Source organism: Equus caballus, chromosome 19 (assembly GCF_041296265.1).
Source record: "Equus caballus isolate H_3958 breed thoroughbred chromosome 19, TB-T2T, whole genome shotgun sequence".
Taxonomy (NCBI): Eukaryota; Metazoa; Chordata; class Mammalia; order Perissodactyla; family Equidae; genus Equus; species Equus caballus.
In genome coordinates this window covers 34,500,531-34,513,087 of record NC_091702.1, presented here as the reverse complement: position 1 = coordinate 34,513,087, position 12,557 = coordinate 34,500,531, and the positions used below count along the sequence as shown (strand labels likewise).

Here is a 12,557-nt window from a genome sequence, read left to right as displayed (position 1 = left end):
CCTCCAGGGCTGGCCCCAGAGCTAAAATTTTATAACAGGAGTTCCTAGATCAAAGAATTTAGAGCTATAAAGGATTTTACAGATTTTTCTCAATCACCAGATTATATTAATAGTAATCATTAAATTTGGGGGCTCCAATGAGTCAGGCATTATATTAGACATTTAATATACATTTTCTCTAATCCTCACTACAGTGCTGCAGACATAGCAATCTTATTTCCATTTTACAGATGAGCAAAGCAGAGCCCAGAGAGTCAGGGTGGCTTGCCCAACGCCACTGAGTCACGTTGGGGCAGAGCCAGGCCTGGAACACTGGTCTACTCACCCCCATTTGCTCCCTTACTGCTCTACTCACTGTGAACAGAGGGGAAAGGGGTAAACACAAGCCAGATCATGCAGAACAAAAGAGAGTGAAGAGGGCAGAGGGAGGCATTGTAGTCGAGGATCGATGTGGACGATTGTTGCTCTGTGGATTCCGCAGATATTGAAGGAGATGTTGCAAGGGATGGACTACGACCGGGACGGCTTTGTGTCTCTACAGGAATGGGTCCACGGAGGGATGACCACCATCCCATTGCTGGTCCTCCTGGGCATGGACGACTCTGTAAGTAAGCAAACCTGAGTTCAAAGATCTCTTGCCCTTTAGGAACATCGGCCTCCACGTGGAAGTTAATCTCTACACGTGACCTTGGCTTCTGCCCTGGACTTCTCAATGGACACACCATATGCTCTAGACCAGCCCAAAAGTCCTCTCTCTCTACCTAGTAGTGCCAGAAATATGTTCCTTCATTTGACAGACATCTACTAAATTATTACAAAATAAAGATACTGTCCTGAGCACCGTGAGGGGACACGGATACAATATTCACCCGCCAGGAGCTTATACTCAACCAGGCAAAGTGCAAAAAAATCAATTTAAGGAAGAATTCCCTCTTTTCCACAAATTAAGTTAAAAAATACTGACAGAGTCAGGGAAGGAAGGAAGGGGAAGAAAAAATGCTGATCTGTTGTAGGGTGGAAGGCTTTAACGATAGTATCTTATTTAACAATCAAAACAACCAGGTAAGGTAGATATTTTTTTCCCCAGTTTGTACAGATGGAAAACTGAGATTCTGAGCCTGAGGAGCAAAAGGAAGAGCCAGAATTTATTTGTACTTGACTCTAAAGATTCTGCACTTTCTAACATCCCACATTTAGGAGTGAGACCAACGGGAAGAAACCCTGGAGGGTGTTTGCCTGGCCCTGAAGAATACATGGGATTTTGATATCCCATTCTTGAGATAAAGATCAAGTGGAAGGACCTAGGAGGATATTTGATCTGGCTCTCAAGGATGGGTATCGTTTGGGTGATAGAAGATGGTAGAAGAGAGACCTGGAGAATAGCTTGATCAAAGACCTAAATGAAAGAAAGTTCAGATGGTATTAGAGAAACCCCCCAGTTTGATCATAGCAGGGGGCACATGTAGAGGCTTAATGGAAATCAGTGGTTATATATGCCAGCATCTGACCTAGTCTGCTTATTTACCAAATGAAGTAACTTCCATACATGAGGTAGGGATAATTGGAACTAGAAGTACAAATGGTCACATAAGCATTTACCGGGACAGTCACACAGGTTGTGTGACAACACCTCTTGGAGATCACTGAAATGTCAAAGAGAGGAATAGAACAGGAAGTTCAGCTGGGTTAGCCTGTAACTGACTGTTGTTGCCTGTAATGTCTCCACCTGACAGTTCTGCGATTCAGGACTAAAGCTGAACCTTCATTTCCAACACTCAAGAACTAAGAATCCTGCAGTCATCTCCTAGCATGCCCAGTTCTTTCCAAGTGCTAAGTAGAAATCAAGGAACCAGGATCTACATAATTCCCTTCTTATTCCTTAGAACCCTAGAAAGTTAGAACTGGAAAAGACCTTGGTGACCCCTGGTCTACCCCTTCATTTTACCAACCGAGGGCCAGAGAGGTAAAAGGACTTGTCCACAGACACCTACTTAGTACCAGAGGCCATCTTTCATCTTCAGGAACAGCAGACCCCTTGTTCAATGATCCCTTACCGAGAACCTACTGTGTGCAAGAACCCACCTGTGCTAGAACCTGGGGGCACTCAGATAAGTAAGATATACTTTCTGCTGTCAATACTCAAGATTATACTCAAATCAAAGTACAAGTTCTGCTTGGGTGATGTTCCAACATACATGTTTTTTCTCTGAAACATGGGAATAGAGATGAGACATTTTAATCACAAGGAACCAATTCCAATTTCCTGTTTCCTATTTTGGACTTGCTGAGTCCAAAGTGCCACTAACTCTTTGCATGGAGGGGATCCTCTGTTTTATGGATGGAGGAGGGAGAGAGAGACTGTTTCTTCAACATTCCCTCCATTTTCTCCCCACAATGCCAAATCAACTTTGTAAAAAACCATACTTTTACATCAGGAAAGTGGGATACAAAAAGCAAATGTGGGTTTAGTTTTTATTAGTCAAAAGTTTTATGCATTTATTTTTAAACATGCACTAAATCATAAGTTTTAACATTTAATATTTGGGGTTCTAGAGAAAGTATTCTTCAATTCTTAAAAGTCACACTGCTTGTTTGGGTTTTTCAAAACCCGCATATGGCCACTGAAAAGTCTGGGGATCTCTGAATGGGATATATGAGAAACAATCTGTCTCCCAGCGAGATCGCAGCAGCAGCATAAACCCTGGCGTTGCCTGAGGAAGGTTACTCCCACAGCCTGCAGCCTCTAGAGTGCAGACATGAAACAGCCACATGATGGTGCTATACTCCAAGTGGAAATGTTCCTTTAGCCCAAGCCAGAGTTGTTTTGCTTCTCAACTCTGTATCTCTGAAAATAGTATCTGAGAAAGGGAGAGTCTGCTAACTGATTTAGCTAATGAAGGTATTTTCAGATAAAATGACAGTCCTTTGGGCTGCATGAAGAAGCAGCTGGGTCTGCTGAAGAGTGCTGTAATTTCCCCTCTGTCCATGGAGGAAAACCCTGGTTTGTGGAGGTAAAGGAGGAGGATGGAAGAAACATGGGCTCTCAGGCCAGCAAGAGCCCCCAGTTTGACTACTGGCTCAGTCGCTTATTATTTCTGTGGTCTTGGGCTATTTATATAAACTCTCTGACCTCTGTTTCTTCATTTTTAGAATAGATATAAATCTACCTCCTTATACAGAAGAAAACACTCTACTTATTTTTGTGTCCTTTACTGTCTACCACAGAGTAGGAACTTAACAAATGTTTTCATTTACAATGTGTCAGGCACTGGATTAGGAGCTTTACTTCTGTTATTTCATTTAATTCTTACAAAAATCCCTTGAGGTGGAGGTTCGGCAAAAGAATGAATGAATCAGTCTTTTAGTGAACCATTTAATCAATTAGTGAACCTATTTACTATAGTTGAAGCCATTAGATAAAAAGGCTTTCATTCCATAAAAGTGAGGTCTTGGAAGAAGCAAGGTTTTGAGGTGGCGAGAAGAAAAGAGCTTATCCTGGCCCCAGGAGGAGACCAGCATGTGGAAAAGCTTATGGCCTCCCCTGGAGACCCTGCAGAAGAGTCAGGCGCAGGAATGGGTCTGGCTGCCGTGATTAGCCCAAACCAGAGAGGCCCAGAAGTAGGAACTGGGTTTGAATCCAGCACGTTGGACTCTAGGTACCTGACTGGCAATCATCACCACCTTACTACAGTACTTTACTACCCTTAAGACCAGCCTGAGTGTCACTCTTTTGATGGAGCCTATGAGAAAGTTTCAGGGACATCACCCGTGGAGGGACTGTGCTCCCAGGGGCTGGCAGGTGGGAGCTTTGGTGTCCAGAGAAAGTGTGTGATTATATGAGGCTTGGCCCATCTAGTGGAGAAGTTGAATTCACTTCTGAGCCAAGTCAGGAGGAAATGGCTTAACCTTCCCTCTGTCTCTTTACTATTTTATCAGTATACAGACAGTTGATGAGAGGAGCACATTGTTCTTCCTAAGCTATTTTTTCCTGATTATAAAACTAGTAAATGCTCACTGTAGAAAATTTGGAAAAACAGAAGAAAGGAGAAATTCAAGAATAAAATAACTCTGTAGTACTGCTAGCTATAGCTAACCTCTGTTAACAGTTTAGTGACATTTCTTCCATCAAAGGTCTTATTATACAAAACTGAGATCACAATGTGTCATCAAATTTGCATTCTACTTTTTTCACTTAGCTTTGTGTCATAAGCACATTTCCATGCCATTAGATAATCTTATAAATATATTTTTGGTGGCCACTTAACATTAAATCATATGGATGTGCCACAACTAACCTTTTGGTAATTTTGAGACCTTTAGATATTTCGTTTTTCATTATTTTAAGTAATGCTGTGTTAAACATCTGACAGAGCACAAAAATACTCATTTGTCTTTCAAAAATTCTTTAGGATAGAATCTAAGAAAGAAAATGTATAACTCAACATTGTCAACATTTAAAGGATCTTTAGATAAATAGATTAGATAGAGAGAGAGAGACAGATGGTAGATGATAGACAGACAGATGATAGATGGTAGATAGGTAGATGATTAGATAGATAGAAAGATAGATGATAGATACATAGATGATAGATGTGTAGATAGACAGACAGTAGATAGAGCTTAGATAGATAAACAGTAGATGATAGATGGTAGTCGGATAGATAAATGGTAGATGGTAGACAGATAGATAGATGATAGAGGGTAGACAGGAAGGTAGGTAGGTAGATAGATAGGTAGATAGACAGGCAGACAGACAGATAGAAAGTTTGCACTGATTTACACTTCCACTAGCCGTGTAGGAAAGGGCTTATTTTATCCCCAACGCACATGTTCCTACTCAGGTATTCCTAATTTTTAATATATGCTAATTTTAGAAAACGCATATACACCCAAAGGACTTTGTTTCAATTTGAGTTTCTTTTGAAAGAGTCCTTAAAACAGTTAAATAAGTAAATATCTTGTCTTCCAAATATGAGAAGAAAATTGTTTTAGAGAAAAGAAAACCCTAAGCATGGGGCTGCCTGCTCAGCGTCTCCCTCCTCTGCCATCCCTGCAGGGCTCCAAGGGGGATGGGAGGCACGCCTGGACCATGAAACACTTCAAGAAACCCACCTACTGCAACTTCTGCCACATCATGCTGATGGGCGTTCGGAAGCAAGGCCTGTGCTGCATTTGTAAGTAAACTTCCTTCAAACCTTTTCCCCAGGCGCTGTCTTGCTCTGCACACGGTTGAGCCATTCCAAGGAAAGTCTAGGTATTTCTGCTTACTAGCTTAAAGGACCACCCATATTGTTCCAACAGCAGGGAATAAAGCAAGACTTTCATATGCTATTTTTGTTCTACCCAAGTCAAATGAGCAAGTATTGTCCTATTGTTGGAGTCCTGTCATGGGCCACTGACTCCCTAGAAAACAGTTAAGGTTCACATATAATTAAAAAGCATCACATACTAATTTTAGTTGGGTTTTGCTTGTTTATTTGGGGTAGTTAGAAGAATTTGGGTTTTTTATTCATAAGCAATATAAACCTATATTTGTAAATGCAACGGAAATTAAAACTGTTTGTTTCACTGTATAATCCATTCAGTGAAGTCAGACAGGAGAGGAGGAAAAAACACCTGTAGAAAAGGAAGGAGAGAGACCTTCCTTTTCAAGAGAAGGAGATAGAGGAGCGGGAAGGAAGAGGATTAAAGATCCTTTAAATGTTTACAATGTTGAGTTATACATTTCCTTTCTTAGATTCTATCCTAAAGAATTTTTGAAAGACAAATGAGTATTTTCAAGAGAACAAGAGAAGGAGATAGAGGAGCGGGAAGGAAGAGGGGCCCGCTAGGAAAGAGGGGGCATAAAAGGAGCAGAAGCCTTTGTAAGGGCCAGGGTATGAGCAGACAGAGACAGTAAACACTCAGCCTGAAGGCACCAGGGCCTGGGGAGCTGCTCCTGCAGGGAGGGCCCTCAGGTACGGTCCAGGTCACCAAAGTGTTTCATCGAACATGCACACATGAGCTAGGCAGCAAGTGACCTCGGTCACAAATGTCATCTGAGAAGAGCTGGGCCCGGCGTCCACCAAGAGCAAGCATCAGGAGACTAAGGAAGGGGCCCACCGGTCTTCCAGCACCTGTTCAAATCCAGTTCTCACCCAGTCTTGTCCCTATTAGGTTCTAGGCGTGTGGGCCTCTGCTGTTTGCATGGTAGTAAGTAGTAACAACAATAACAATAATAATTTGTGGAATAGCTATTCTGACCCAGTCATATGGTGCTTTATTATAATTATCTCATTTAATGCTGCAAAAGCCCTGCTAAGAGAAAGAGGCAGTTTTATTCCCATTCTGTAGAAAATCCTGTATTTCAGAGATGTAAAGCAACTTACCCAGGATTACGTGAGTAGTCACAAGTGGCAGAGCCAGAGTTCGGGCCCAGGCCTGCTTAACTCCAGAGTTATTAGGAAGAGCCCTGGCCTTTCTATCCACTCCCCCACATCCCCAACATACAGCACTGTGGCACTGGCATGGCAAGGAGGCAGACCCCTCCCGCTCCTTAAGCAGAAAGCAGCTTTCTGGGGATGTTTTCCTGCCGTGTTCACTGCCCGCAGCGGAAGGCAGCGTAGTGAGGTGCAGGATGCAGAAGCATGTCTGGGAGATAGCTGTGGATTCTCTTCTCAGTGAACAACTGGAGACTTTTTTGAATTTCCATTAGGCAAGCCCAGCTCCCTATGTCCCCTGCCGCTGACTGGCCACCCAGAGGGAGGCACGGGCCTCAGCCGGAGTGAGGGTGGGGGGATGGCTGGACCTTTCCTAGGTGGTCACTCACAAAAACTTTCCTTTTTTTCAGACTGTAAATACACTGTCCATGAACGCTGTGTATCCAAAAACATTCCTGGATGTGTCAAAACGAACTCAAAAACCAAAAGGAGTGGTGAGGTTGGTGACAGCTATTGCCTTGTTCTACTGCATGCTGTGTCCAGGGCAACATGTCCATCACCATGGATTCCTGGGCAGGAAGGGGCTTTGGGAGTTTTATCCAGTCTCTTCCCTGCCTCGAGGACCACCCTTGAACCATCCCGTTCATCCATCAAACCATTCAGCATCTCCCTGGTGCCCACCGTGTACCAGGCACTGTGCTAGAGGATACACAGGTTAGAAGATGGTCCCCACCTGCTGGAGAACTGTGTAGTCTAGTGGGAGAGAGACGGACATGTAAGCAAAGTTCAAAGAGGTGAGATGTACGGTGACAATAGGGCTATGTGCGACATACAGCTGAGGCACCAAGGAGGAGGCCGGGGAAGCTTTCACAAAGGAGGTGGCATTTGACTTGTGTCTTGAACCCAGATCAGGAGGACTTCACAAGGCGGAAGAGGCCTCATGTGCAAAGGCATGGAGACATGGCTTATTCTGGGGTCTGTACTTAGTTTGGTATGACCGGGAAGGAGGATGCTTACAGGTAAATGGCAGGAGATGTGCTCTGAAAGTGGGGAGAGCCAGCCTGGGAAGGTCTTGTGAGGCCAGTGAGAGCTGGAAAGGAGTTTCCTATGCAGCTAAGGTGCCACTGAAGAGCTTTAAGCACATGAAGAGATGATTGGGTTTGCGAATTAGGCTAATCCCTCTGAGCATAGTGCAAGAGAGAGATCAGAGGGGAAAAAATTCTTCCAACAGTTCAGACAAGAGGTAGTGCTGCACTGAGGGCCCAACTGCGGTGGGGTCTGCACTCACCTGCTGTGCTCTGATATGTCTGCAGTAGCATGGTGGTAGCTATCTCTGTGCCGAGTGACCCCCAGCCATGCCAGTTGTTGAGTATTTTGATTGTCCCACTGACCAAGATAGAGGAGATGAAGGGAGAGTTTGAGAGATAATTGGGAGGTGCCACCACCAGGACTTGGTGATGGGGACGTAGGGGATGAGAAAGAGGATGAAGTCAGGAATGGCTCCCAGGTTTCTAACTTGGCCATTGGGTGGTGCCATTCAAAGAGTCTGTAAACAGACTGTCCTTAAAATTCACAGAGAAAGGTACCCTGAGTTAAAGGAGGGGGAAGATTCCATTGAGGAATCTGAGTCAGGACATGGTTAGCAGGTGGGAGTGGGATCCAGCTCTCTGAAAGGACTCCGAGAGAGAAGGGCACCTACAAGAACATGCATGCATGCCCCATGAGACACTGCATGGCCTTTTGTCTACTCCTTCTGCACCACGCCCATACACACACCTTTCCATGTCCATGCCTTTCACCAGGACACACGGCACCTCTCCTGCACTCAGACCCTAAGCTACATGGAACAGAGGGGGCCACTGAGGGGCCAACAGGGCACATTCAGGACCTTCTGAGTCTCCAGGCACCCTTCCTGAGTCCCAAGTCCTTCACCATCTCTTCTGATCCCAGAAGAGACAACGTGGACTTGGAGTCAGAAGACCTAGCTATGAGTCCCTGCTTCATCACTTACCAGCCTTGGAACCTAGGGCCAGTCACTTAACCTCTCTGAGGCCTCATTTTTTTTCTCTGCAAAATGGAAATAATAGTAATCTCAAAACAAATTTAATGTGACCATGTGGATGACAAGTTGATTAGCAAACTGGGTTCCTTCTACCCCAAGGGATGCATGGCAGAAGGTGAGAAGCTACAAAATAAACATGACACATCTTCTAAGGCAACAATTCTATCAAAAACCTTCTGGGGGGAGAGCATAACAACTTGCATGATACAATAGAATATAAACATGGGTGGTATTGTGCAAATATTCCATGTGTTTTTAATATTGTGCTTGTAGTTGGCACTTCAAGCTATGCCCCTACATTTCCCCAGAGTCCATACCCACTTCCTTCTGCTGTTTGGGGTGCCCTGGTGGAAAAGTTTGAGGTTCTGTAGAATTCCTGGAGGAGATAACTGAGGGCTTAGGCTCCCAGAATTTGGTGTCATGGGTCACTTTGGATGCACTGACACATGCTTTCCCACTTGCTTCCCAAGTTCCTGGGCTGCCGTAGTGGCATTTCCTGGCCAGGGAGCAGGTACAACCAGCTTTCCAGGAAACAGATGTGAAAGCCACTGGCTGCTGACCGCCACTAATTTCTTTGAACATTTTCTCTAACTTCCTTCTAGAGTTCTTCTCCTCAACCTTGGCTGCACATTATAATCACTCAGAGTGCTTTAAAACATACCAACGATGGGTCCCATCCCCAGAGACTCTAACTTATTTGGTCTGGAGTAAGGGCTGGACATCAGGACTTCTAGAAGCTCCCCAGTAATTCTAATGGGCAGCTAAGGCTGAGAGCCACTGGCCTACAGAAGGCAGGAGGGGGAGGGGAATTATCCATCAGTGGGCACCTCCAAAGGGCCAGGACTATGCCAAGGAAGCCGTTCCAAGTGTCCTGTCTCGTTCAATCCTCCCAACAAGTCCAGAGGTGGGGCTTATTATGCCAATATTCTACAGATGGGGGACCTGAGACTCAGAGAGATCCAGGAACTGGCCAAAGGTCACCCCGCTGCGAAGTGGAAGATCAGTGACTCCAACCAGTTTTGTCTGCAGCCCAAGCCCTGTCGTGTTTCCCTGCATCGCGCTGCCTTCCAGAAGAGGGCGCACACAAGCACGTCACTCCGCAAGGAGTTCTGCAAGGCAGACAGACTGCCAGACAAGATGCGGCTCAGGGGCTTGCCTGCCAGGGTGAATGAGCTAGTCAAAGTGTGGGCAAAGTGGTTTCTCATCTACCTTGATTAGCATGATGGTGATTAGGCAGGGAGGGACTATGTTGGTGCGATTCGGCAAGGCAACCCAGCATCCAATAAGTGCATCCACTAAACAGGAAGCCACGCCCTCTGGCCTCCCGCTGCCTGTGCTCCTCCCAGACCCTTCTCCTCAGGCCCACGGCTGGGGACCTGGTTATGCAGCCTTCCCTGGTATCCTTCCCTTCCCTCCTGCAGGTGATGCAGCACGCGTGGGTGGAAGGGAACTCCTCCGTCAAGTGTGACCGGTGCCACAAAAGTATCAAGTGCTACCAGAGTGTCACCGCGCGGCACTGCGTGTGGTGTCGGATGACGGTGGGTTGGTGCCCAGGGTGGCCCTGCTTCTTCTCAGTGTGATTATTTGCTCAAGCTGCAGCCAGAGAGCACTGTCCCACAAGAAGGCAGGAGCAGAGCCAGGGGAGCAGGGCTGCGGGGCCCAGGGGCCCCGTTCACTGCCCTAAATCTAACAGTGCCTCCAGTGAATTGCCAAGCTGCCCGGAGAGAGGGCAGCCCCAGAAAGGGGAGCAAGGGCTGCTTAAGAAGAAGCTGGCCAATCCACAGTCTATGTGGCCAGGCAGCTGTGAACAGCAGGCCAGACCATTAACTTTCTGCTCGTGGGTGTCATCTGGGGCCGGGGTCACTGGCAGAGTGGGAGTAGAATTAGATATGAGAATCCCTTCTCCTCAAGGCCTCAGAGGAAGGTACACTCCTTAGAGCATCCCCACTGTCCGGGCCAGAGGCCTGCGCCTGCCCCGCCAGCTACAGTGAATGTCCACATCCCCTCTGGACACCTGGAGCTGCCCGGCCCGCCAGCCAAAGCAAACTCAGTGCCATGTCTTGTCCCCTCCACCAGGTATCAGCCTCAGAAAGGATGTGTCTCCAAATCCGTCTGCAGAACTCTTAAAATGCTGAGCTTGACTCATGGGTTTTACTTCCAGCCTCTCATGAGTCTGTTCAACAAGATCTCCTTCCTTCCACAGTCTCAGATCCTAGGGAGCAAATAGCCAAGGGGGGGCTCTGGAATCCACATGGGGGTGCCATGCTGGAGGGTCATAGGCCTGCTCCTGACCGTTTTGCTCCAGCAGTCATGGGCAGCACTTGGTCTCCTTTATCTGCCCACGGCTAACCTGGCAACACTGATCATACCACACACACACACACACACACACACACACACACACACAGAGTTGGCTGTACTGCCAAAGCCAGCAGTGCATCAGGATTTGAGGGACCATTAGACAGCTTGCCTCCCCAGCAAACCTCTAAACTCTTATACTTGACATTTCCCTGATCACTTTCCTTCACTCTCATCTTCATTGTTTCCTCCAGTTTCACCGCAAATGCGAATTATCAACGCTGTGTGATGGTGGGGAACTCAGAGACCATATTTTGCTGCCCACCTCGATATGCCCCGTTACCCGGGTAAGTGCTGCTGCCCCGCCAGGGCTCCGGCTTCCCCCCGCTCACATTTCAGATGTAGGCAGCATTCAGACAGTCACATCCCTCAGAAGGCTTCCTCAACAATTCTTGGGGTTTGTGTTTTCGGTACAAATTTAAAAGAGGTCAGTGTTAGACCCGTCGAACTATGAGAGAAAACTCCTCTGACTAAACTGGTTCCAAGTGCTGGCCACCCAGAATGCTCTGAAATGGCCCATCAAGGAAAGCACGTTCATTCTAAGCACCTTGCAGGCAGAGCACAGCCGAAGGAAGCTCAGTCACCACCTGCACATGGCTAGGCCTCCCAGGCCTCCCTTGTCCCTGTCAACCTCTCTACTCTGTCTAAACACGGACCTCCTGCTGCCTTGAGGATCTCCACTGAGGTCTCTCAGCCCTCTTTGGAAATGAAAGCAGCAAAAGGGAACTCCATTTATCCCCATCTGAAACTTTCTCTGCCTCCCATGTTGAAGACTCCTCCACCAAACCAAGTACTAAACAACTAAATTTTTCCTTTCCCATCTTAAAGATGTTGCTGAGTCCCGCTGATTCCTAACATCTCACCCTTGACTTGACCAGCTGCTACTTTTTCGTTAAAAACCGAAGAAAAACTACCACTTGGAAAATCATGAGGCAGTATTTACTAAGTTGGAAATACACAAACCCTATGACCCAACAAGTCCCCTCCTGTGTATCTCCCTGAGAAATATGAGCATTTATTCCACCAAAAGACATGTACAAGAATGTACATATCAACTTTATCCATAACAGTCAAAAACTGGAAACAGGGTAAATGATCATTGACAGAATAGACAAGTTGAGGCATATTCGTATAATGGAATATTACACTCCAATGGAAAAGAACTCTGCTGAGATGAAAAAAATTGGATAATCTCAAAGATATAATGCTGAACAAAAGAAGCTAGACTCAAAAAATACATGCTGTATGATTTCATTTATATGAAATTCAAAAGCCAGGCAAAACCAATATGGTATGAGGAGTCGCAACAAAGTTACACCTGAAGAGGCAGGAGTTCAAGGGCATACGTATAGGCAGAAATTCATCAAGCTGTAGATTTAGATTTCAGCATTTTACTATATGTGAAATAAACCTCAATAAAATAAATAATAAATACTGAAAAACAGACATAAGAGGACAGACAAAACTAAGAAAAATGACTTACTCAATATCACATCTTTTAGATAATGCTGAGCAAAGAAGCAGATCTAAGACCTGGATTCTTAAAGCTCAAGCTTCTAAATCAACAAAGTAAATTTCCGCCAATTTCAGTGTTTCCTCTCCCTGCATCCCTTCCAATGTCTTGAGAGCAAGTGATGACAGAGGCCTGGAGAGTCCAAGAAAAACCCATAGGGGAGCATTTCTGTTTTAGGTACAAAGCCCCACTTTGAAAATCTCCT

General features: G+C 45.8%; 1 protein-coding gene across 7 annotated transcripts in view; it reads left to right on the top strand.

Moving 5' to 3' along the window:
• Nucleotides 1–12,557, top strand: part of DGKG (diacylglycerol kinase gamma) — a 236,116-nt gene that overhangs the window by 107,872 nt on the left and 115,687 nt on the right. For 4 of the 7 annotated variants that reach the window (XM_070242677.1, XM_023623474.2, XM_070242676.1 and 1 more), the window contains 5 exons: nt 482–604; nt 5,057–5,174; nt 6,830–6,918; nt 9,903–10,019; nt 11,034–11,126. In XM_070242677.1, the coding sequence (XP_070098778.1) occupies nt 482–604; nt 5,057–5,174; nt 6,830–6,918; nt 9,903–10,019; nt 11,034–11,126 (540 nt within the window). The remainder of the gene's footprint in view (nt 1–481; nt 605–5,056; nt 5,175–6,829; nt 6,919–9,902; nt 10,020–11,033; nt 11,127–12,557) is intronic. The other 3 variants (XM_070242678.1, XM_023623478.2, XM_070242679.1) reach the window with 1 other exon arrangement.